This window comes from Entelurus aequoreus, linkage group LG01 (genome assembly GCF_033978785.1).
Source record: "Entelurus aequoreus isolate RoL-2023_Sb linkage group LG01, RoL_Eaeq_v1.1, whole genome shotgun sequence".
Taxonomy (NCBI): Eukaryota; Metazoa; Chordata; class Actinopteri; order Syngnathiformes; family Syngnathidae; genus Entelurus; species Entelurus aequoreus.
The window spans coordinates 44,265,627-44,292,447 of record NC_084731.1 but is presented as its reverse complement, the minus strand read 5'-3'; the positions used below and the strand labels follow the sequence as shown (position 1 = coordinate 44,292,447).

The window sequence follows — 26,821 nt, the reverse complement described above, 5'->3', positions numbered from 1 at the left end:
CTGTGTTGACCCTGCGATGAGGTGGGGACTTGTCCAGGGTGTACCCCGCCTTCCGCCCGAGTGCAGCTGGGATAGGCTCCAGTACCCCCCGCCAACCCAGAGAGGGACAAGCGGTAGAAAACGGATGCATTAAATATTTAAAACATTCTGACTTAAAGACAATGCTGCTCATTTTTTATTAAAAGCAGTTGAAAGTGGTATCCATTTAGATATATTTGTAATATTTTATATTTAATGTCTTGTCTGTCTCGTGCAACTAAATATAGCAACCAAAATATTAGAAACAGCTTTCAGTATGCTTTAGAGATCCTCTATTATGACGGGGCGCTGTGCTGTTTGTAAAGGACAACTTGCTGGTCAAAGATCCATAGCGGGAGCGTGCTGCTGTTTTTAAGGATACTGTATAAATGCTAGTAAAAGATCCACTATATGACAGGAGTACTATGTTGTTTTTGAGGATCGACTACGTAATGCGAGTCAAAGATCCTCTATATGACAGTAGCGCTTGGTTTGTTAAAGGACCTTAATTTTAAAAAAGTGCCAGTCAAAGATCCACTGTATGACAGGAGTACTATGCTGTTTTTGAGGACCAACTGCATAATGCTACTCAAAGATCCCCTATATGACGGTAGCACTATGTTTTTTTTAAAGGACCTTAATAATAATACAAAAAAGTGCCAGTCAAAGACCCTCTGTGTGACAGGAGCATTATGATTTTTAAGGACCTTATTTTAACAAAGTGCCAGTCAAAGATCCACTATATGAGAGTAGTGCTTTGCTGTTTTTGAGGACCAACTGCATAATGCTAGTCAAAGATCCCCTATATGACAGTAGCAATATGTTTTTTTTAAAGACCTTAATAATAATTTAAAAAAAGTGCCAGTCAAAGAACCTCCGTGTGACAGGAGCATTATGATTTTTAAGGACCTTATTTTAAAAAAGTGCCAGTCAAAGATCCACTATATGACAGGAGTGCTCTGCTGTTTTCGAGGACCAACTGCATAATGGTAGTCAAAGATCCCCTTTATAACGGTAGCACTGTTATTTTTAAAGGACCTTAATAATAACAAAAAAGTGCCAGTTAAAGACCCTCTGTGTTACAGGAGCATTATGATTTTTAAGGACCTTATTTAAAAAAAGTGCCAGTCAAAGATCCTCCTTGTGAAAGGAGCATTATTATTTTTGAGGAGCTACTCCGAAAAAAAATGCTGCATTTTAAGGCTGAATTTAAAAAAATCTAGTCCAAAATCCTCTACATGACAGGCACACTATGATTTTTTTAAGGACACCCAAAAAGCAAGCTGACAGGGGCGTTGTGCTGTTTGTAAAGAACATACTCCATACAACTTGCTGGTCAAAGATCCATAGCGGGAGTGTGCTGCTGTTTTTAAGGATACTGTATAAATGCTAGTCAAAGATCCACTATATGACAGGAGTACTATGTTGTTTTTGAGAATCGACTGCGTAATGCCAGTCAAAGATCCTCCATATGACGGTAGCACTATGTTTTTTAAAGGACCTTAATAAAAAAAAGTGCCAGTCAAAGATCCTCTGTGTGACAGAAGCATTATGATTTTAAGGACCTTATTTTAAAAAAAGTGCCAGTCAAAGATCCACTATATGACAGGAGTGCTCTGCTGTTTTCGAGGACCAACTGTGTAGTGCTAGTCAAAGATCCCCTATATGACGGTAGCATTATGTTTTTTTTAAAGGACCTTAATAATAATAAAAAAGTGCCAGTTAAAGACCCTCTGTGTGACAGGAGCATTATGATTTTTAAGGACCTTATTTTAAAAGAGTGCCAGTCAAAGATCCTCCATAAGAGCATTTTTATTTTTGAGGAGCAACTCTAAAAAAAAATACTGCCTTTCAAAAAAATCTGGTCCAAAATCCTCTACATGACAGGAACAATATGATTTTTTAAGGACACCCAAAAAGCTAGTCAAGGATCTTCTATATTTGTGGAGTAATCTGTTGTTTTTAAGGATCAACTGCAAAATGCTAGTCAGAGAGCCTCTCGATGAGAGGAGCATTATGTTTTTTTTAAGGACATTCTCCCAGAAAATTTGCTAATCAAAGATCCTCTATATCAGTGGTCCCCAACCACCGGGCCGCGGCCCAGTACCGGTCCGTGGACCGATTGATACCGGGCCGCACAAGAAATAAAAAAAATGTTTTAGTTTTTTTTTTTATTTTTAAAAAATTGAAATCAACATAAAAAACTCAATATATACATTATATGTCACTATAGATCAATACAGTCTGCAGGGATACACTCCGTGAGCACACATGATTGTATTTCTTTATGACAAAAAAATAATAATAAAATAAAATAAATATCCGTGGGACAAATTTTCAAGCATTGACCGGTCCGCAGCTACAAAAAGGTTGGGGACCACTTCTCTATATGACAGTTTTTAAATATGCTGTATAAATGCTAGGCAAAAATCCTCTATATTAGAGGAGCGCTATGATTTATTTAAAGGCCTACTGAAATGAATTTTTTTTTATTCAAACGGGGATAGCAGATCCATTCTATGAGTCATACTTGATCATTTCGCGATATTGCCATATTTTTGCTGAAAGGATTTAGTAGAGAACATCGATGATAAAGTTCGCAACTTTTGGTCGCTGATAAAAAAAAGCCTTGCCTGTACCGGAAGTAGCGTGACGTCACTAGTTGAAAGGCTCCTCACATTTCCTCATTGTTTACACCAGCAGCGAGAGCGATTCGGACCGAGAAAGCGACGATTACCCCATTAATTTGAGCCAGGATGAAAGATTTGTGGATGAGGAACATGAGAGTGAAGGACTAGAGTGCAGTGCAGGACGTATATTTTTTCGCTCTGACCGTAACTTAGGTACAAGGGTTCATTGGATTCCACACTTTCTCCTTTTTGTATTGTGGATCACGGATTTGTATTTTAAACCACCTCGGATACTATATCCTCTTGAAAATGAGAGTCGAGAACGCAAAATGGACGTTCACAGTGACTTTTATGCCCACGACAATACATCGGCGAAGCTCTTTAGCTACGGAGCTAACGTGATAGCATCGGGCTTAAATGCAGATAGAAACAAAATAAATAAACCCCTGACTGGAAGGATAGACAGAAAATCAACAATACTATTAAACCATGGACATGTAACTACACGGTTAATGCTTTCCAGGCTGGAAAAGCTTAACAATGCTGTGGCTAACGACGCCATTGAAGCTAACTTAGCAACGGGACCTCACAGAGCTATGCTAAAAACATTAGCTATCCACCTACGCCAGACCTCATCTGCTCATCAACACCCGTGCTCACCTGCGTTCCAGCGATCGACGGAGCGACAAAGGACTTCACCCGATCATAGATGCGGTCGGCGGCCCGGAGACGGAGGAAGTCAAGGCGAGGTCGGCGGCTAGCGCGTCTGCTATCCATCTCAAAGTCCTCCTGGTTGTGTTGCTGTAGTCCGCCGCTAATACACCGATCCCACCTACAACTTTCTTCTTTGCATTCTTCATTGTTCATTAAACAAATTGCAAAAGATTCACCAACACAGATGTCCAGAATACTGTGGAATTTTGAGATGAAAACAGAGCTTTTGTATTGGATTCAATGGGGTCCGAATACTTCCGTTTCAACGATTGACGTCACGCGCATACGTCATCATACATAGACGTTTTCAACCGGAAGTTTAGCGGGAAATTTAAAATTGCACTTTATAAGTTAACCCGGCCGTATTGGCATGTGTTGCAATGTTAAGATTTCATCATTGATATATAAACTATCAGACTGCGTGGTCGGTAGTAGTGGGTTTCAGTAGGCCTTTAAGGACGCTGTAAAAAAGCTAGTCAAATATTCTCTATATTATAACATGAGCGCGCTGCTGTTTTTTTTAAATGCTAACTCAATGCTCAATAATGTCTGCTATATGTCAAGACTAATTCCAGTGGTCTCCATTTAGCTCAGACACGTTCCAGACAGTCGGATCTATGAAGGACAGAAGGCAACATAAACGCCTGCACACTGACTCTTGTGTTTGTCCTTAGGGAAGCAAGTGACGTGTCAAGATGGACGACTTGGATCACAGCATGAACATTGCAGATAAAGACTGGTCCACCTTCTACCAGGACAGCGAGGAGTGTTGTCTGCCTCAACCTCCGCTCGCCCAATTCGAGGGCCTCCATTGTCAGGGTGTCTCATCGTCGGTCTACCACAAAGATTCCCCGCTGAGATTTACTGAAGCTTCTGTAGCCTGCAACACTGGAGAAGACAACTGTGAGGGTGCTGCAGGAGATACAGCTGAAGATGAGAAAGTCCTAATATGTGATGACTCAGCAATCACACTCCACAAAAAAGAGGTGACAGTAGAACACATCTCAGTGGAGACCAAAAAGTGCATCGTCAGCACACTGCAAGCTGTAGAGACAGACGTTGCTAGATCGCTGGAAACAGACGTGAGCTGCGAAGATCCTAGCAGAGTTCCTCCGAGAGAGGAGCGGGAGCGTTGGTTTGTGACGGTCAATGACAGTCCGGTGTCTCGCCGGATCCGTGGAGCTCCAGTGCAAAAAAAAACAAAGACAAAAACAGATCACAATGAGCAAAACAAGTGCAGAACCAAGAAGGAACCCAAAAATACACCTGAGACTAAGACAGATAACAATATGAACACGCTGCCAAGTGAAAACACAAGTGAGACGAAGGAGACACAAATACTGTTTGATGTTAATGAACAAAAACATAGAAAAGGAACCCTTCTGAATCTTACAGAACTGACTGATCATAGTATGCAAAACAACAAAGAAGGAACTTTCCTAAACCTTAGAGAAGGAACGCTGCATGATGATCCCAGCAAACACAAAATAACTGAGGAAACTTTGCAACAAAACAACAGCAAAGGAACCCTGCATGGTGATGATCTAATGTATAAGAACAGAGGACAAACTTTGCATGAAGATGATATATTGCAAATAAACAGTGAAGGAACTCTGGATGAAGATATTATAATGCAAATGAACATAGAAGGAACCCTGCATGAAGATGATATAATGCAAAGGAACATAGAAGGAACCCTGCATGAAGATGATATAATGCAAAGGAACGTAAAAGGAACCCTGCATGACGACAGTATAATGCAAAAGAACATAGAAAGAACCCTCCATGAAGATGATATAATGCAAAGGAACATCAAAGGAGCCCTGCATGAAGATGATATAATGCAGAGGAACATAGAAGGAAACCTGTATGATGACAATATAATGCAGAGAAACATAGATGGAACCCTGCATGAACATGATAGAATGCAAAAGATCATCGGAGAAACCTTGCATGAAGATGATATATTGCATTTAAACAATGAAGGAACCCTGTATGAAGATGATATAATGCAAAGGAACATAGAAGGAAACATGTATGATGACAATATAATGCAGAGAAACATAGAAGGAACCCTACATGAACATGATAGAATGCAAAGGAACATCGAAGAAACCTTGCATGAAGATAATATAATGCAAAGGAACATAGAAGGAACCTTGCATGAAGATGATATATTGCAAATAAACAATGAAGGAACCCTGGATAAAGATAATATAATGCAAAAGAACATTGAAAGAACCCTGCATGAAGATGATATAACGCAGAGGAACATAGAAGGAACCCTGCATGAACATGATATAATGCAAAGGAACATCGAAGAAACTTTGCATGAAGATGATATAATGCAAAGGAACATAGAAGGAACCTTGCATAAAGATGATATATTGCAAATAAACAATGAAGGAACCCTGGATGAAGATAATATCATGCAAAGGAACATTGAAAGAACCCTGCATGAAGATGATATAATGCAAAGGAACGTAGAAGGAACCCTGTTTGAAGATGATATAATGCAGAGGAAGATAGAAGGAACCCTGCATGAAGATGATATTTTGCAAATAAACAATGAAGGAACCCTGGATGAAGATAATATCATGCAAAGGAACATTGAAAGAACCCTGCATGAAGATGATATAATGCAAAGGAACATAGAAGGAACCCTGCAAGATGACACTATAATGCAAAAGAATATAGAAAGAAGCCTGCATGGAGATTATATAACGCAGAGGAAGATAGAAGGAACCCTGCATGAAGATGGTATAACGCAGAGGAAGATAGAAGGATCCCTGCATGAAGATGAGATAATGCAGAGAAACATAGAAGGAACCCTGCATGAACATGATATAATGCAAATGAACATCGATAAAACCTTGCATGAAAGCTTTCATTGGGAAAGGGTGGACTCTAATGACTTTTTAGACAGTGTTGAGTTCTTTTCTCTTCAAAGTTCTGGTTCTGAAAGCTATCTTTCTGCTGCTGAATCAGTGGATCAGGATCTCCTTGAGGATTCCTTTAAAAACCAACAAATGGTTTGCTTATCATCATCATCATCATGCAGCTCTCAGCCAAATGAGGTCTGTGGTTCTGAAAACCTGCATGGCAGAGGAGCAGCCATCAGTTGTGGTGACCAGGCTTGTGTTGGATCCACTGCTCCAAGTGAGAGCTTCATCAGCAGCAGCAGGGAACTTGAGCTTTCAGTGTGCTGTGGTTCTCCAGGATCTCAACCCCTTCCTGAAGTCATCGTCACCCAGGTGGCAGACAGCCCTGAAGCTTACGCCCAAGCTGCAGGCCACAAGCAAAGCGTCTACGCCATCTCCGCCTTCTGGGAGGAAATGGAAAAACTAACCATCAACGACATCTTACATCTGAGGACGACAAGAAGTCCACCTCTCAGCGAAACGTCTGACTTACCGACACAAACCAGTTCTCTCGTGGACCCTGAAGAACATCATTTGACCCATGGATGCCTTACTGATCTGTCCGATGCTGGCGACTCGGACTACTTTACGCAGGCCAGCGACTCCAAAGCGGATCGCTCAAGCTGGGATTTTTCTGTGTGTGATTTTGAAGAAGATTATTGGCAATTTCTGGGCACCAGCAGGAACACCAGTCCGGATCTGAGCTGTAAGACCCTAGAGGATGAGGAGGAGACGAGGAGCGAGGACTTTGCAGGACGAAAGGGACAGCAGAGACGAATGACAAAAACCAAAAGTGTGCAAAACGTACAAGCTCTGAAAACTGAGGACTTATCTAGGGAGGCTTTTCTACACAATGATGACAAGTCTGAGACGGTTTCAGGAGACAATCTAGGATCCATGAGTACAGTTCTTGTTCACGTTGACGCTCTAGAACCTCTCACATGGGGAACCATGAATTGGGATCCTGAAGACACCTTTTTGGAACACAGTGACCCTGACATCCTATTCCTACTCCGCGAGTCCCACAAGTGGAAACCCATTCCAATCTTTTCCTGCTCCCATCCTACTGTCAGAGAACTCACCCTTCCTGAGTGGAGTGGTCCCTTCTTAAGCACCGACGCCATTCCACCGGCCCAAGTCTTGTCGCATGCTCTCCTCCGCCTTGGTGGACCGATCCCCTTCCATGACAAAGGCAGCATCTGGTGCAGAAGGTCTGGACAAAGAAAGCAAGGAAGCGTCCTCATGTCCACGTTGGAAGTAGTCTCCCCTCCCGCATGTGAGCAGCAGAAAATTCTGGGAACAATCCAAACGCCAGGTAAGTGCGAGCACCTTTTTCAGGCATGAAACTCAAAGATACTCAAGCAAAGCAACGTCGCCTCTAGTGCGACTCTTGCAGCAGTCAGACTTGTGTTTGGTCTGCATCGCCTTCGCCTCCTGGGTACTGACGTCCTCCGATCCAGAGTCAGCGGACGCTTGGAAGACAGGTAGGAAACTTCGACCTACTACTTGACCGCACCATCCCATGACATCTCTTTGGCTTTGGCTGATGTTGTCTTATGCAGCTCTGCTTGCAAACGTGAGTGCCCTTTCGGCGATCCAGTACCTGCGGAAAAGAAAGTAAAGACCAGGAGTCCTCCACATGGCGTCACCTCATGACATGTAATTTTCTTTCAGGTAAACTAAGGTCCATTCATAGACAACAACTATTCCGTATGTACAATTGCTGTAGATCAGGGGTGTCAAACTCGTTTTAATTAAGGGCCATATCGCAGTTATGTTTGCCAGTTTTAACAGTGAATGATATTATTACACAATTGCCAATGCATTTGATGATTTTTTTTTATTTTTTATGTACAACAATGTGAACTTTTTTTTTAGATTTTACAGTAAAAATCCTGACAGGTCAGTCGCAAAAATGTTACCGTAAAATTTACAGCGTTTTTTTTCAGCATGTTACTGTAAATGGAAAAAACAGTATCACTATTTTTCACGGTATAAAAATTGGCAGCTCAGTTGATATAATTTTACAGTGTTTTTTTTTTTACTGAAAATATAAAACTGCATTTTTACAGTAAAATTCTGGCATTTTAGCTGCCGAATTTTACCGTAAAAACGACAACTGTAGATTTTACCGTGTACTAGTGTTGTTTCCCGATACCAATATGTTGGTACCGGTACCATACTTGCCAACCCTCCCGAATTTTCCGGGAGACTCCCGAATTTCAGTGCCTCTCCCGAAAATCTCCCGGGACAACCATTCTCCCGAATTTCTCCCGATTTCCAGCCGGACTTAAGGCACGCCCCCTCCAGGTCCGTGCGGACCTGAGTGAGGACAGCCTGTCGTCACGTCCGCTCTTTACTTCATACTTCAGAACCGACTCCCACACTTGCCGTCAGGGTGCGCAATACAACGTAAACCGTTGGCCAACCAAAAACTTTTTGGTTGGTCAACGGTTTAAAAAGGTTCTGTGGTTACTTTTTGGTTGGCCAACGGTTTACGTTGTATTGCACACCCTGACGGCAAGTGTGGGAGTCGGTTCTGAAGTATGAAGTAAAGAGACGTAACTTCATCACCTCGCCTGGTTATTGACTCCAACCCAGAATATTACACTGCCCATACCTATGCTCCTTCAAAGGCTGTGCTACTGGCTGCAAAGCATTGCACTTTCAAAGAGAGGACTGTTATTAAGATTAAAGATTGAAGTACCAATGATTGTCACACACACACTAGATGTGGTGAAATGTGTCCTCTGCATTTGACCCATCCCCTTGGGGAGCAGTGGGCAGCAGTGGGCAGCAGCGGCGCCGCGCCCGGGAATGTGTGTATATGTGTAAATAAATGAACACTGAAATTCAAGTATTTATTTTATTTATATGTATATATATATAATAAAATACATATTTATATACAGCAACAATTCACTGAAAGTCAAGCATTTATTTTATTTATATAAATATATATAAGAAATACTTGAATTTAAGGGAATTCTAGCTATAAATATACTCCTCCCCTTAACCCCGCCCACCTCCCCCCCAAATCTCCCGAATTTGGAGGTATGAAGTATGAACGGTACCAAAATTATTTTGATACTTTTTGGTAGTTTTCTAAATAAAGGGGACCACAAAAAATTAATTATTGGCTTTATTTTAACAAAAAATCTTAGGGTACATTAAACATATGTTTCTTGTTGCAAGTTTGTCCTTAAATAAAATAGTGAACATACAAGACAACTTGTCTTTTATTAATAAGTAAACAAACAAAGGCTCCTAATTTAGCTGCTGACATATGGAGTAACATATTGTGTAACTTTCCATTCTATTATTTTGTCAAAATTAAGTGGTAGAAAATTAATTATAAATAAATAATGATAAATGGGTTATACTTGTATAGCGCTTTTCTACCTTCAAGGTACTCAAAGCGCTTTGACAGTATTTCCACATTTACCCATTCACACACACATTCACACACTGATGGCGGGAGCTGCCATGCAAGGCGCTAACCAGCAGCCATCAGAGGCAAAGGGTGAAGTGTCTTGCCCAAGGACACAACGGACGTGACTAGGAAGGTAGAAGGTGGGAATTGAACCCCGGTAACCAGCAACCCTCCGATTGCTGGCACAGCCACTCTATCAACTTCGCCACGCCGTCCCCTAATTATTAATCTACTTGTTAATTTACTGTTAATATCTGCTCACTTTCTCCTTTAACATGTTCTCGCTACACTTCTGTTATAATCACTTATTCTTCTGTTGTTTGATACTTTACATTAGTTTTGGATGATACCACAAATTTGGGTATCAATCTGATACCAAGTAGTTACAGGATCATACATTGCTCATATTCAAAGTCCTCATGTATCCAGGGATATATTTCCTGAGTTTATAAACATAATATACATTTGAAAAAAAACAAAAGAAGATGTTGTGATGCCGGACTGGTACTTTTTAGAGGCGGTATAGTACCGAATATGATTCATTGGTATCGCGGTACTATACTAATACCGGTATACCGTACAACCCTATTGTGTACTATTATGAATAGCAAAACAGTACCACCGTTTTTTACAATAAAAAACTGGCAAGGTAGTTGCCAGCATTTTATGGTCAAAAAACAGTGGTACTGTTTTTTTTTCATGTACAGTAAAATGCTGTAAAACCACAGTAAATTTCATAAAGTCGCTGGAAAATCTATTTATTACATTTGACAATTTGATGAATAATTTGCTTCGAAATCATAAGTCAAGCAGCTAAAAAGTGTTTGTTTCTAGTTTAACAAAAACATTGTTTGAGTGCATGATCCTATATTTGTTCCATTATAATATTTATGTTTAAAAAATATGCGATTGCATTGAGTACATGTATTTTTTTCTATCAAAATGAAAAACAACTAATTCATTTAGTAAGAAAATATAAAGTACTGGCCCTGTGATGAGATGGCGACTTGTCCAGGGTGTACCCCGCCTTCCGCCTGATTGTAGCTGAGATAGACTTCAGCACCCCCCGCGACCCCACAAGGGTTAAGCGGTAGAAAATGGATGGATTATAAAGTACATTAATTATGCATATTATTTCCAGGCTTTCGAGGGCCAAATAAAATGATGTGGCGGGCCAGATCTGGCACCCGGGCCTTGAGTTTGACACCTGTGCTGTAGGTGTGCGGCGTGGCGAAGTTGGTAGAGTGGCCGTGCCAGCAATCGGAGGGTTGCTGGTTACTGGGGTTCAATCCCCACCTTCTACCATCCTAGTCACGTCCGTTGTGTCCTTGGGCAAGACACTTCACCCTTGCTCCTGATGGCTGCTGGTTAGCGCCTTGCATGGCAGCTCCCGCCATCAGTGTGTGAATGTGTGTGTGAATGGGTGAATGTGGAAATACTGTCAAAGCGCTTTGAGTACCTTGAAGGTAGAAAAGCGCTATACAAGTATAACCCATTTATAACCCATTTATAGATTAAAGAGAGATGATTTTTACTATAAAGTTAGACTGTAAATGTACAGAATACATCTATTATGCAACTATTCGATGAAAAACATTTACCATACTTTCTGGGCTATAAGCTACAGATATATACCAGTACGAAAGATTTTGTAAAAGTTTATTTATACACCTTATTTATTTCCAAATGGTGTCTGTCACATGGCAGTAAAACGACTGATCAAACAAAACAGAAGTCATCATCTTGGACCCACTAGCTGCAGTCGCTAGCTCTCCAATCAGCTAAACAGACTTAGTAAATCTACGGTGACATTTTGGTGGATTTACGAAACTGAAACAATAGTAAATAGTACTGACACAGACACTTGTTAGCATATTTGCTCATGCTCATCACACTAGCTTGATTACATTACGATAGCGATGAATTGTTTTAGATATATTGTAAAACTTACAAATGATTGAAGAATTCTACTAGACGAATAGTGGACGAAACGGGATATACTTCAAGTTCAAGGCACGAAACAGGAAGTACATTTTCAACCAGCAGCACCTGCCGTGAGCACAAACAATAACACACCCTTTCAATGTCTCTGACGGTGTTAAAGACTATTTGTTGAATACAAAACATTATAGGCGTTAGCGAAGAACAATCCATAAATTAGCCGCATCGTTTTATAAGCCGCAGGGTCCAAAGCGTAGGAATAAAGCAGCATTTTATAGTCCGAAAAATAAGGTACTTCCAAAGTTTGTGATTCATTTTCTTAACATCCAAAACACAAGTGAATGTTTATAAAATCACAAATTTGAAGATGTCATGTTTTTTATTGAATAATGCATGCGTGATTAAAAAAAGTACAGTTTACCATTCAATTAAACAGCTCCATTGTCATTATCAATACCTCTAAGAACAATGACATTGTATTATACTGTAGCTTAAGACAATGTGAGGTACAATGGTGTGTATTTGAAGCGGGTTAGCCTTGAGTGTGTGAATGTATGTGTGTGAATGGGTGAATGTGGAAATAGTGTCAAAGCGCTTTGAGTTCCTTAAAAAAGGTAGAAAAGCGCTATACAAGTATAACCCACAAGTATAACCCATTTAGACATTTTAAAAATTACTTCAGTAAGTCCTAACGCAGGTGTTCTCAACCTTTTTTGACCTCACAACCCAACTTTTGCACTACAGAGGGGCCCAGGACCCACTCAAGTATTAACACTAAATTAGTCAAGCTTATTCTTGATTTTAATAATTATAATAATACATTTAATTCATAAGCGCCTTCAAAAAACCCAAGGACACTTTACAATATACAGATAAAATAATTAAAAGATAATGATAAAAAGGACGAAAGGATAAAATCAAGATGTAACAAATAAAGAACAGTGGAACTCATTAAAGAACTCCTTTTAGCTCAGGGTCGGACTATTAAAATAATGGCATTAAAACTAAAAAATAAAGACAACTTCAGATTTTTTTATTTACAATATAATACAACATATTATTTACAATAAAAATATAGAAAAAAATACGTGCAGCGGTAATGTTTAGATCCATGAAGGAAAGAAGAAAGTGAATGAATGTTTATAACTGAATACATTTACATATGCATACATTTAAAAAAATTTTTTTTTTATGAATTAAGTAATGTTTATGACAACCTTTTTCCAAAACACAATATAGAATGTGAGATACAACAGGATAATGCATACATTTATCATTTGTTTTCAAAACGGTTACAAAAAACTGGGACCCCAAACATTTACTGTGGGACCCCATTTTTATGATTTGATGGGGTCCCTGGAACCCCATTTTGAAAATTCCCAGCGCCAACATTGATGGAGTATAGGTGCCTGCAAAACAGCAGCAGGCGGTTGTGGTCTGCGGGCCGGTTCTAATACTAATCAAATATCATCCACAGACTTTCCATGCAGCCCCTGAGCTAAAATGAGTTTGACACGGCGGGGACGGCGTGGCGAAGCTGGGAGCGTGGCCGTGCCAGCAATCTGAGGGTTACTGGTTCAATCCCCACCTTCTACCATCTCAGTCACGTCCATTGTGTCCTTGAGCAAGACATTTCACAATACAGGGGGACACAAACATTAGCAACACTGGCATTGCTGTGTTAGCAATACTGCTAACAATTAACTTACATTTTAACATCATACTAGGATAGCTTATTCGCTGAAGAAAAACAAAATGATCAAACTTACAACTCCCATATGTGTGTAGCTAACTGACTTATAGCTTGCTTTCTTTTTAGATGTTTAGCAAAGCCTGCATGTATTTATTTTCATCTATATTCTGGGTGTATCGTTCTGTAAAAAACTGAACATACCTCAAACCTATATATGTATATATATATATATATATATATATATATACATACACACACATTAGGTCAGGAAAAAACACACAGGCTATTTCATCCCAACAAGCCTGTTTCGCAGGCTCGTAGGGATGAAATAGCCTGTTTTTTCCTGACCTAATGTATATTCCGCTCTACCCCAGTATTGAGCACTGTAAAACGGATAAACCACAGAAACCTCGACATATATATATATATATATATATATATATATATATATATATATATATATATATATATATATATATATATATATATATATATATATATATATACATACATATATATATATATATATATATATATATATATATATAGATATGGATAAATATATATTTATAAACAGTACACCTTCTCATTCAATGTGTTTTCTTTATTTTTATGACTATTTACATTGTAGATTGTCACTAAAGGTATCAAAACTATGAATGTAGTGGACATGTGGAGTTATGTACTTAACAAAAAAAGGTGAAATAACTGAAAACATGTTTTATAGTCTAGTTCCTTCAAAATAGCCACTCTTTGCACTGATTACTGTTTTGCACACACTTGGCATTCTCTCGATGGGCTTCAAGAGGTAGTCACCTGAAAGGGTTTTCACTTCACAGGTGTCGTAGTTTTGATGCCTTCAGTGACAATTTACAATGTAAATAGTCATGAAAATAGAGAAAACGCATTGAAATGAGGTGTGTCCAAACTTTTGGCCTGTACTGTATATATGGATAAATATATATTTATCTATATATTTAATATCTATATATATATGAAGGTTAATCCTTCATGACGTCATGAAGCAACTTTAAAATCAAGTGTTGAGCACCTCTTCTCTCAAAAGTGAGGGATGTGATACGTCTGGTGCTCATGAACAGGATCATTAAAAGTGTATGTTGCAAAATAGAGGAACTTTAAGGCAAAAGTTGACATTAACCACAGCTTGTATACACGCAAAATAACTTGGTGCAAGGAAAGCAAGGTGTCACTGCGATATATTTATTGAAATAAATATGCAATGGATACATTTTATATGAGGTCACATAAATATCAAATTTCAAGGCAGTGAGTTGTTTTTTTCACAAAATCAATTAAAATATTCAGTTTGTCTCCAATTTTCTTGTTCTGTATCAAACCACAAAAGCTTCCTGTGTGGACAGATGATGATCTAATGAATAATTACCATATTATATCATGATATAGTGGTACAATATAAGGTATCCTGCTTTAACCAAGGATTACATCTACTGCTAAGAGTACTCATTCATATAGAATATGGTCAACATGTAATATTTACAGGCTCAAAAGGGAGTGAATAAAGCTTAGTTCATACTGTGAAAAGATATCTTGATATATAAAAGTTTAGGATTTAGACAAATATTTATCAGAGTTAGAGCGTAAAGCCAACCTCTGCTATTCTTTTTAAAGTCTAAACACGACGTGATGCCACTTGCTACTCTAGTTTGAGTCATGCGAGGTCGTTAACACTCATTCAAACAGCGGTTTGAATGTCATTCTGTACAAGAAAATCATTTATACACAATCATATATATTTAAGGTCTTGCCAAAGTCTGCTTCCGGATTACAAGAGCTGCGTTTTTGCAAAGTTAATATGAAACTGTTAAACAGCAAGTTGGTTAAAGTCCATCACTTTGAAATCTCACACAGATGCGTGAGATTGGTCATAAAAGTAGAAAGTGAACATCTTGGCCAGACTTAAGCAGTCCTATTAAGTGCTGAAGGAGGAATGGACAAATATGTTGTAAAATATATCAAAACAAAGATGAAGAGTACTCGGTGTGAAGTACCGGTTCTCACGACGGCTTGTCGCCTTCTTTTTTCAGACGGCTGTTAAAGACAAAAAAAACAACATTATTTACTGGATTCCCAGGATGCAAACCTCATAATCTGAACCCTCACCTGTAGTAATCTTCCTGGCTGGGCAGTGGGCCTCCATGCAAGTGATGCCCATGCAGCCACTGCTGCTCCATGGCCATTCTCTGCAGCTCTGCAGACTGAGCGTGCATGGCCTGCAGCTGGTGTGCGGCTGACATCTGAGGAATAGGACCCTGCAGCTCCCGAGGGTACGCAGCACCTACGACCAGCAAAAATAATTTGTGGTGTTTTGCGCTTCTCCAAGGTAACGAGGGACTGTAATAAACAATTGTTAAAATTATATTGATGGTGTGGAACTGAAACAATTGAGGCAAAATGGAGTGCACCGCTCGTTGCACCCAGCAGAGGCGCTATTTATATTGCAGTCTAAAAAATGTACATGAGATCAGAAAGATCAGCAAGGACTCAAACGTTTAGGTCTTTTGCTCACACTAGGCCAATCGTACAGCGCATCTCAAGCCAATATGTGCTAAGGGGGTTTAACGGTTTTGTAGATACCGCAGTATTTTGGTTTCAAAGTCTTTTATAATAGTACCGTGACAGTATCAAACAAAAACTTGGTTTGTATTTTTTTTGTGGTGCTTTAGCCTTTGCCGGGTCTTAAAAATAAACTACATCTCCCAGAATTCTCTGCACAGAGCGGGACCGGCAAGTTGGGGGCGTGGAACGGCGTAAGCAGGAAGTGAATGAAGTGTGTTCGTAGTACACAATCCCAAACCAAATGATTTGTAAACCCTTTTCAACCTATATTCAATTGAATAGACTGCAAAGACAAGATATTTAATGTTTGTACTGAGAAACTTAGTTTTGCAAATAATCATTAACTTAGAATTTAATGGCAGCAACACGTTGCAATAAAAGTTGGCACAGGGGCATTTTTACCACTGTGTTACATGGCCTATCCTTTTAACAACACTCAGTTAACATTTGGGAACTGAGGAGACCAATTTTTTAAGCTTTTCAGGTAGAATTATTTCCCATTCTTGCTTGATGTACAGTTTAAGTTGTTCAACGTTGTTCCGTTGAGTATTTTAGGCTTCATAATGCGCCACACATTTTTAATGGGAGACAGGTCTGGACTACAGGCAGGCCAGTCTAGTACCCACACTCTTTTACTATGAAGCCACGTGGCTTGGCATTGTCTTGCTGAAATAAGCAGGGGCGTCCATGATAACGTTGCTTGGATGGCAACATATGTTGCCCCAAAACCTGTTTGTCCCTTTAAGCATTAATGGTGCCTTCACAGATGTGTGAGTTACCCATGCCTTGGGTACTAATACACCCCCATACCATCACAGATGCTGGCTTTTCAACTTTGCGCCTAGAACAATCCGGGTGGTTCTTTTCCTCTTTGTTCTGGAGGACACGACGTCCCCAGTTTCCAAAAACAATTTGAAATATGTACTCGTCAGACCACAGAACACTTTTCCACTTTGTATCAGTCCATCTTAGATGAACTTGGGCCCAGCTAAGCCGGCGGCGTTTCTGGGTGTTGTTGATAAATGGCTTTCGCTTTGCATAGTAGAGTTTTAACTTGCACTTACATATGTAGCAACAAACTGTAGTTACTGACAGTGCTTTTCTGTAGTGTTCCTGAGCCCATGTGGGGATATCCTTTACACACTGATGTCGGTTTTTTATGCAGTACCGCCTGAGGGATCCAAGGTCACGGGCATTCAATGTTACGTGCAGTGATTTCTCCAGATTCTCTGAACCTTTCGATGATATTACAGACCTTAGATGGTGAAACCTCTAAATTCCTTGCAATAGCTCGTTGAGAAATGTTGTTCTTAAACTGTTCGACAATTTGCTCACGCATTTGTTCAAAGTGGTGACCCTCGCCCCATCCTTGTTTGTGAACGACTGAGCACTTAATGGAAGCTGCTTTTATACCCAATCATGGCACCCACCTGTTCCCAATTAGCCTGTTCACCTCCAAATAAGTGTTTGATGAGCATTCCTCAACTTTCTCAGTATTTTTATCCACTTCTGCCAGCTTTTTTGAAACATGTTGCAGGCATTTAACTCCAAATGAGCTAATATTTGCAAAAAATTAAGTTTTCCAGTATGAATGTTAAGTATCTTGTCTTTGCAGTCTATTTAATTGAATATACAAAAGTTTGTAGGTTGAAAAGGATTTGCAAATCATTGTATTCTCTTTTTATTTACGATTTATACAACGTGCCAACTTCACTGTTTTTGGGGTTAGTACATGAGAATAATTACTGTTTTCGGGCATTTCATCAAAATCTGTTCAGAACATTTTGAGTTATGTTGCTAACAAACAGACAAACAAACCCTGGCAAAAACATAACCTCTTTGGCAGAGGTAAGAAAGTCTGCGTTCTACAAAGCAAAGCGGACAGAAATCACCCCAAAAATGTACATCGCGGGAAATATAAGTAACCTAAAAAACTTCTTGATGAATCTTCAATCCATTCACCCATTTCCCACCACTTGTCTCTCTCGATGTAGAGAGCCTGTCCAGCTGTACTCGGGCGGCAGGCAATATACACCCTGGACAAGTCGCCAACTGTCACCCAGAAAACATATTTGAAGCCAGCGAAGCCAAACATCAGTTTGTGAGATATTTCCATCAAAAGTTAAATTGTTACTTAACTTTAGAAACAGCATTTTCCAGACTGATATAAACAAGTCCACTGTGGAAGTCACTGCTTGTCAGAAAGTAAATGTTGAAAGACACTTAAGTGAACATTATTGTTTTACACTGGATGGTTTACATTGTCACTTTAAAGACACTCAACCGTAAGTTTTTTTTAATATATGCTTGAAACAGTGGATGTTCCTGCACAATTATTTGCACTTAAAAATACATGTTTGTAGTAATAAATATGATTAGAACATTTTAGCATTATGTTTGTTCAATTACAATAAGTGTGATTATCCTAAACATTTCTGCCACTTCATTTTACACATTATGGCATTTTTAAGTCTTTATTTTTTTGACATATACCACAATAATATTATACCATGGCCTTAAAGGCCTACTGAAACCCACTACTACAGACCACGCAGTCTGATAGTTTATATATCAATGATGAAATCTTAACATTGCAACACATGCCAATACGGCCGGGTTAACTTATAAAGTGCAATTTTGAATTTCCCGCGAAACTTCCGGTTGAAAATGTCTATGTATGATGACGTATGCACGTGACGTCAATCGTTGAAACGGAAGTATTCGGACACATTGTATCCAATACAAAAAGTTCTGTTTTCATCGCAAAATTCCACAGTATTCTGGACATCTGTGTTGGTGAATCTTTTGCAATTTGTTTAATGAACAATGGAGACTGTAAAGAAGAAAGCTGTAGGTGGGATCGGTGTATTAGCGGCTGGCTGCAGCAACACAACCAGGAGGACTTTGACTTGGATAGCAGACGCGCTATCCGACGCGCTATCCGACGCTAGCCGCCGACCGCATTGATGATCGGGTTAAGTCCTTCGTCGCTCCGTCGATCGCTGGAACGCAGGTGAGCACGGGTGTTGATGAGCAGATGAGGACTGGCTGGCGTAGGTGGATAGCTAATGTTTTTAGCATAGCTCTGTGAGGTCCCGTTGCTAAGTTAGCTTCAATGGCGTCGTTAGCAACAGCATTGTTAAGCTTCGCCAGGCTGGAAAGCATTAACCGTGTAGTTACAGGTCCATGGTTTAATAGTATTGTTGATTTTCTGTCTATCCTTCCAATCAGGGGTTTATTTCTTTTGTTTCTATCTGCAGTTAAGCCCGATGCTATCACGTTAGCTTCATAGCTAAAGTACTTTGCCGATGTATTGTCGTGGAGATAAAAGTCACTGTGAATGTCCATTTCGCGTTCTCAACTCTCATTTTCAAGAAGATATAGTATCCGAGGTGGTTTAAAATACAAATCCGTGATCCACAATAGAAAAAGGAGAGAGTGCGAAATCCAATGAGCCAGCTTGTACCTAAGTTACGGTCAGAGCGAAAAAAGATGCGTCCTGCACTGCACTCTAGTCCTTCACTCTCACGTTCCTCATCCACGAATCTTTCATCCTGGCTCAAATTAATGGGGTGATCGTCGCTTTCTCGGTCCGAATCGCTCTCGCTGCTGGTGTAAACAATGGGGTAATGTGAGGAGCCTTTCAACCTGTGACGTCACGCTACTTCCGGTACAGGCAAGGCTTTTTTTTTATCAGCGACCAAAAGTTGCAAACTTTATCGTCGATGTTCTCTACTAAATCCTTTCAGCAAAAATATGGCAATATCGCGAAATGATCAAATATGACACATAGAATGGATCTGCTATCCTCGTTTAAATAAAAAAAATTCATTTCAGTAGGCCTTTAATACTGTGATAATATCAACCCGTGAGATTTTGATACCGTTACATCCCTAATGTGTGCTCAAGTTTGGCACGGCACAATTGCATGCACACGTAAACGCGCAATGTAGTCTAGTCATATAATGACTGTAATGCTGCACTGTACAAAGTGCGGCGCGGGGGCCATTGTCGGCCAGCAGGCCGTTTTTGTTTCGCCCTCTGCATTTTGTAGAAATTAATGAGATATACAATTAGATATTACATTAATTTGCTTTATTACAAACAAAAAGGCTCAAAATAATCAAAAAGTGAAAACCCATGCTCACTCAAACGTCACTACGATGGTGTACGTGATAAAGACGTGTCTTTTAATTAATGTATTAAGTTAGTGCGATACAAAAATATCAAGTGATATAAATTCTGCCAACAGCTTTTGATACTATCGTCATACTGTGATGATGCATGTTGATGACACATTCGAGATACAAATATCGACCGTAACAATAACGGATGTAACTATATCAAAATTTCACGGAATGTTATTATCATGGTATTAAGGCCACAGTACAATATTATTGTTGTATGTCCAAAAAAAAAAAAAAAAAAGACTTAAAAACGCCATAGTGTGTAAAATAAAGTGGCAGGAATGTTTAGGATAAAACATACTTACTATAATTGAACAAAAACATAATGCTAAAATGTTCTAATCATATTTATGACTACAAACACATATTTTAATTGCCAAGAATGGTGCAGGAACATCCAGTGTGTCGCTTTCTGAGAAGCAGCGGACAGTGGACATTTTTTTCTATCAATTTCTCACAAAAGTTAACTTACTTTCTAACTTTTAATAATCTAAATACCTCACAAATTGACGTTTAGCTTGGCTGGCTTCATATTTTCCGGGTGATGGTAACTTATCAAGTACAGTAGCTTTGATGTGCAGCAGGTGATTTTCCTCGGCACGGCGCGCTTTGACCCAGTCCATTTTGGCTTGGAACACTTCAAGGCGAATGGCACTTCGCCACAGAGGTTATGTTTAGCAACATAACTCAAACAGTTATTAGGGTTTCACAAAAAACTATCCTATCTATTACAAAAAGAAACATATTTCACTTCCTGCTTTCCCTTTCTTTCCACGCCCCCCACATTGTGGTCCACAGTGTTGTGTTAGTTACTGAAAACCAGTAACTAGTTACAGTTACTAGTTACTTTATTTCAAAAGTAACTATGTTACTAACTCAGTTACTTACACCAAAAAGTAATGCGTTACTGTGAAAAGTAACTTCCGTATTTTTCGGACTATAAGTCAACGCTTTTTTCATAGTTTGGCCGTGGGTGCGACATATACTCCGGAGCGACTTATGTGTGAAATTATTAACACATTACCGTAAAATATCAAATAATAATATTTATCTCATTCGCGTGAGCAAAGAAGAAAATGTCCGCACTCGTCACACACACGTCAGCAATCGTCACTCACACGCCAACCAATAAGAATTTGGCGGGGGAGGGTCATGGCAGAAGTGCATTGTGGGTCATGGAAAGCTAACTGCTATATGCTATACGCTACTGCCGGTACATCAACATTGGCGGTAACTTATAAAAACTGAGAAAGGCTGAACAAAAATGGCACCGAAAAGGAAATCATATACTGCAGATAACAAGCCGGACGTAGTGAAATATGCAGCAGAAAACGGCGATCGAGCAGCAGAAAAAAAGGGAGTGGCGCATACCAGGAGCGACAACGAGGAAAAAGATTTCATCTGATTTAGCGATCAGGAGTGACAGATTGTTTGGTAAACGTATAGCATGTTTTATATGTTATAGTTATTTAAATGACTCTTACCATAATATGTTACGTTAACATACCAGGCACGTTCTCAGTTGGTTATTTGTGCGTCATATGGCGTACACTTATTCCGCCTGTTGTTCACTATTCTTTATTTATTTTAAATTGCCTTTCAAATGTCTATTCTTGGTGTTGGATTTTATCAAATAAATTTCCCCAAAAAATGCGACTTATTACTTACTCTAGTGCGACGTATATATGTTTTTTTCCTTCTTTATTGTGCATTTTCGGCCGGTGTGACGTATACTCCGGAGCGACTTATAGTCCGAAAAATACGGTATTTAGTTACTTATATATATATATTTTTATTTTTTACTTTTTTTAGGCCCTCTTTAATGCCCTTTTAGCCTTCATTTCAGTACTGTTATTGCACTGGAGAATAATACAATCTGTTGATCAACTTGACATGCATTTGCATCACTGAACTCTGCTAAGCAATGTGGTCTACATACAACACACAAAGACAAAGATATGTTTCAAAGGGCCAATTTGTTTCAGGCCAGAACAAATTGACAAAACTATTTTAAATCGCTGCAACATAACATACATAAGTAACAAACAGCATAATAAAAACATAGCTGTAAACCAAGGAAGGCACACACTACATACACAAAGCCTAACTAGGCGTTTTTCTCTCTCAAGGAATTCTAAAATAAAATCATGTCTGAAGCCCAGAACACTACACATTTCCCCAGTTTTAGTTTAGAGATAAGGAAAGATTGGCCTGGCCCACTGGCATCCCTCTTTATGTTTGTGAACTTTATAGTCTATACATTTAGAGTGATGTGATAAACAAACACTCTAGAAGTCTAGAATGAAAGAGCAACAGTATATAAGAGAATTGACAGAGTGTGTGTACCTTCAGTGCCTCGTTAAAATCCAGCCGCTGTTGCTTAGGAGGTGAAGTGTGTCTCTCTTTACTCGCTTCGTCCAAGCATGTTGCATTTGTAGCTGTTTGAGCAGATTTGAATTGCTAGGATAGGATCTTTGATCCAAGACAACTTACATTTAACTAAAATGTTCTTTTCTTTGTGGTCGACAAAAGAAAAGTAGTGAGAATATCTCCATGTTAAGAAACTCGGCTTCAGGCTTTGCCATGTCTTGTTAGTAAACACAGACACGCCCCCTTCCACACACACACACACACACACACACACACACACACACACACACACACACACACACACACACACACACACACACGCACACACACGCACACGCGCACGCACACGCAGCGCGCCTCTTCCTTGTCGCCTCTTCCGCAGCGCTCCAATAAAACACACTCAGATCTTCTCAGTTTCTAGCTGATACTACATAAAAAATAATGTAAAATAACGCAGTAACGCATCATGTAATATTACTATTTACGGCTTTACAGTAACGCGTTAGTCCCAACACTGGTGGTCCCGCACTGTGCAGAGGATTCTGGGAGATGCAGTTTATTTTCAGACCTGCCAAGCAAAAGTGCCAGAAAAAAACTACACTCCCCAAGTTTTGTTTGATACCGTCACGCGTCACGGCATTACTGATATGATTTTGTTACATCCCTAACGATACCAAGTATAATATCAGTATATGGTCAATATTTCAGGGGTTAGATCGATATTTTATGCAAAAACCAAAGGATTTAAATCAGAGCCAGTAATACAAAATATTTAATTGATATTGTTACACCGCCATCCTGTGTTTTTGTCTGATTATAATTATTACAAAAAAATTAAATAATTCAATTATCTTAAAAATCAGTATCAGCATTGGTATGACCAATACTGCCCTTGCAACTACTTTCTCTCTATATTGCGGCAGTTTTCTTGCAAGTAGTTAATGATGGCACATCTTACACAATAGAACTAATCACGGCAACTTAAAACAATCCACAAAGTCAGGGAAAGTAATACAAGGAAAAATCACAGTACAACTGATCTAGTGTGACTATGTAATAAAAATGCCCATAACATACCAAACAAAGGGTGACGCAGTATCTCGTGGTCATGAGGAAGATCAGCGAGCAAAGGGTTTGGGATGGGGCCTCCAGGAAAAGGGAAACGGGCCAGACGTGGTCCAGGTCCCAATGGGTCCACCAGAGGATGAGGGCTTGAACCTGTGGGAAGAAAGGAAATAAGACCATCTGATGCCAGACTTCTCAAAAATTAACAACCCTCACCTTGACTGAGGGGGTCTTGTTGGTGGAGGTGGAGGTGAGAGTGGATGTGCGAGTGTTGGTGATGATGTGGCGTCACATTGAGCATCTGCAGCCTGCTGGCGGGGTCCTGGGCCACAGAAGCCATCCTCTCTGCGTGGAGCCTCTCTGCAGTGAGGCGCTCGGCATAGCTCAGTTCCGGACGCAACTGAGCCCCGGCCAGCATCATCCTCTCTCGCTCCAGATGGTTGAGCCCGGGGTGAAAGGGCGCAAAGTGATGGTGAGGTCCGGGTATGTGGGGCAGAGCCAGGGCCCCGTGCCTGGCGAAGTGCTCCATGGGGTTTGCGGACGGGTGTAAGGTTTCCATGTCAGGAGGCTTGACCTCAAAGCCGGGCTTCATCCTCTCACGGAGCTCTCTCTCGCGGAGGTTCCTCAGCTCCCGCTCTCTTAGGCTGGGCTCGGCGCTGTACAGCCCGGGCATGTGGTAGGCCAGCAGGGGGTCCCCGGGACTCAGGGACACATAAAACGGGTGGTTGCGGTTGGTGGGCGACATGACATGGGGTCGGGCGTATTCACTCAGCGTGCGCAGGGCTGGAGTGTCAGGGCCGATGTAGGGGGGCACAGCAGCAACGGTGGTGGGTGGCTGCTCAAACACGGGGCGTCCGTGAGCTGCCATCTGAGCCTCACTCATGCGGCTGTCGTGGGAGGAACTGGAGGCTCTCTGTAAACAAAATGGATAAAGGACACAATAGAGCTTTTATACGGTTTAAATTCTAGCATCAAAGCTAACACGCGTTCAACACACTATTGTGAAAAATACTAATAATCAGGGGCCTTTACGAAAGACCATTTTATTTACTGCGTTTCTGTCTGCTTCTCGCTCTCGATCCTTCTCCCGTTCACGCTCTTGCCGAGCGCAGAGTTCCGCCTCTCTCTGAGACTTCTCTATGGCCTCCTCTCTTTTCTTGGCCAGCTTGGAGGAGGAGAGCGGCGTGAAGAACAGATCAGTCCGAGCGCAGGAGTTGTACCCGCGATCCAGATGCTTAATGAACCTGAAATAAATGGGAGGGTTGTGTTTATATTAGGCTTTCCTGATGTTCAATAAAACTGTGTCTTAATGGAATCTGGTTTTTGCTGCTTTTGGCTTTTATAATTCACGGTACAATTAGATAGATGGCCCCCTTGCATTTTACGAGCAATTCATCCCATGCTAGCTGCATAAAAGTAATTTATGTGAACAATGACACTACTAATGGCCCTAAATAAATACATATCACCATTGGGCAGGGGCCCATTGTTGGGCCGCAAGCGCCCCCTAAAGGCCGCCAAAACATACGTTTCTCAGCTGTTGTCCGTATGTGCCGTAGCGGTACTCAGTATTACACTTTTCCACCACTTGTGGCAGTAATGACAAGCTCAAACAGACAAGTCTAGAGCTAAAGTCATAATGAAGTTTATTAAGCGCAAAAAATATGGCTAACGTGGTGAAGCTATATTCTCATTTGCACTTTAATTTTATTGACAGTTAAGAAACATATTCCATCCATCCATTTTCTACCGCTTTGTCCCTTTCGGGGTCACGGGGGTTGCTGGAGCCTATCTCAGCTGCATTCATTTAGTTTATTTATTTTAGCACAATATTTGTAAGTAAATGTATTTTTGTCAGTTATTTGTTAGTCCCTTCTTATGCAGTATATTTGGTTAGTACTTTTTCCATCCATCCATCAATCCATCCATTTTCTTCCGTTTGTCTCTTTCTGAATTTTTTTAATCAGCCTGACCTAAGCCTAAGGTTAATGTGGTAAATAAATAATAGTGATTAACACATGGTTTCATGTCATTTGACAATGTTTTAAAACTGTAAGTAGGTACAATATTTATTGAATACGATTCAAATCAAAAGTAAGATTACTAATTCAGTGTTAATATTTGAGTGGGCCCTGGGACCCTCTGTAGTGGAAAAATTGGGCCCTGAGGTCAAAAAGGTTAAGAACCCTTATTCCAAATGTATTCAACTGTTAGGTATCATTAGATTGTGCAGGTGTACTTAATGCTGCATTGAGAGGATACATACTTGGCTAGTAAAAACCTTACATCAAGTGCTACACACTTTACATTCAAAGACTGCATACCACCATGTAGGCCTGGGCAGATAATCAGTAAATCAATTAATTTAACAATAAATGTGTGTGAATACTTTGGCAGTGGCTTAAAACTGAATGAGAAAGATGAGCCCACCAACACGGATGAACAAGCCAGTATGCTGAATTTGTTGGAAAGTGCAGCAACAACACCAAAAATAAAAGGCAACAAAACAAACCACTCCAACCAGTTTTTCCAAATGGGGAAAAACTGCTCTTCAAGATGTTCAATATTTATTTTTTGCATTTAGAGAGTGCATTTTATTTTCATTGTTTATTCTTTATTTACTTATTTAGGATAATTACGTGTTTTACCTTACAATTACAATAGTAAAATATACTAATGAGAAATACAAATGTATTGCCTTAGAAAGTGTTACTAGCATAATCATTATTGTGCATTTGGATTACCTTAGTGCTTAATTTGGTCTCAAACTATTTCTGATAACATTGTCATTTATCAGCAATAATTTGTGGGACAATCTATCGTTCAGCAGAAGTTAACGGCCCCAGCTTACAACCAGGTGTGTTTCTTGGTTTGGCTACATTTTACGTGCTGTTAGGGCTGGGCAGTATGCCGGTATTACGAAATATACTGGTTTATTATACCGCGATCACTTGACACAAACTCCAGTAGGAGTGTGTGAAGCTTAGCTGTCAAACCTTCCCCCTTTTGCCGGGAAATTAAGTATTTTGTCCTCCTTCCACGACGTCTTCCTGGTCCCGTTTTCCCCCGGATTTTCCTCTAAATGAAAACAGAATACCCAGAGGTAATGTTGCCAGCAATCAGGTCCGTTTGACTCAAGCCTTGGCAACGCGTTCCGGGGACTTTATTTTATATTTTGTTATTTTGTGTTTTTCTCAAGGCATTTAATCTATCGCAACTGGACTGTTTGGTGTGTCTTGGAATACGTTTCG

The 26,821-nt window shown here is 40.0% G+C and overlaps 1 protein-coding gene across 2 annotated transcripts in view; it reads right to left on the bottom strand.

Annotated features, from left to right (window-relative positions):
- Nucleotides 1-14,565: 14,565 nt before the first annotated feature.
- The window catches only part of rereb (arginine-glutamic acid dipeptide (RE) repeats b), a 28,593-nt gene continuing 16,337 nt past the window's right edge, over nt 14,566-26,821 (bottom strand). For both annotated transcript variants that reach the window (XM_062051764.1, XM_062051769.1), the window contains 5 exons: nt 24,622-24,814; nt 23,787-24,483; nt 23,583-23,723; nt 15,493-15,667; nt 14,566-15,420 (listed from right to left, as the gene is read on the bottom strand). In XM_062051764.1, the coding sequence (XP_061907748.1) occupies nt 15,387-15,420; nt 15,493-15,667; nt 23,583-23,723; nt 23,787-24,483; nt 24,622-24,814 (1,240 nt within the window). In that variant the 3' untranslated portion in view covers nt 14,566-15,386. The remainder of the gene's footprint in view (nt 15,421-15,492; nt 15,668-23,582; nt 23,724-23,786; nt 24,484-24,621; nt 24,815-26,821) is intronic.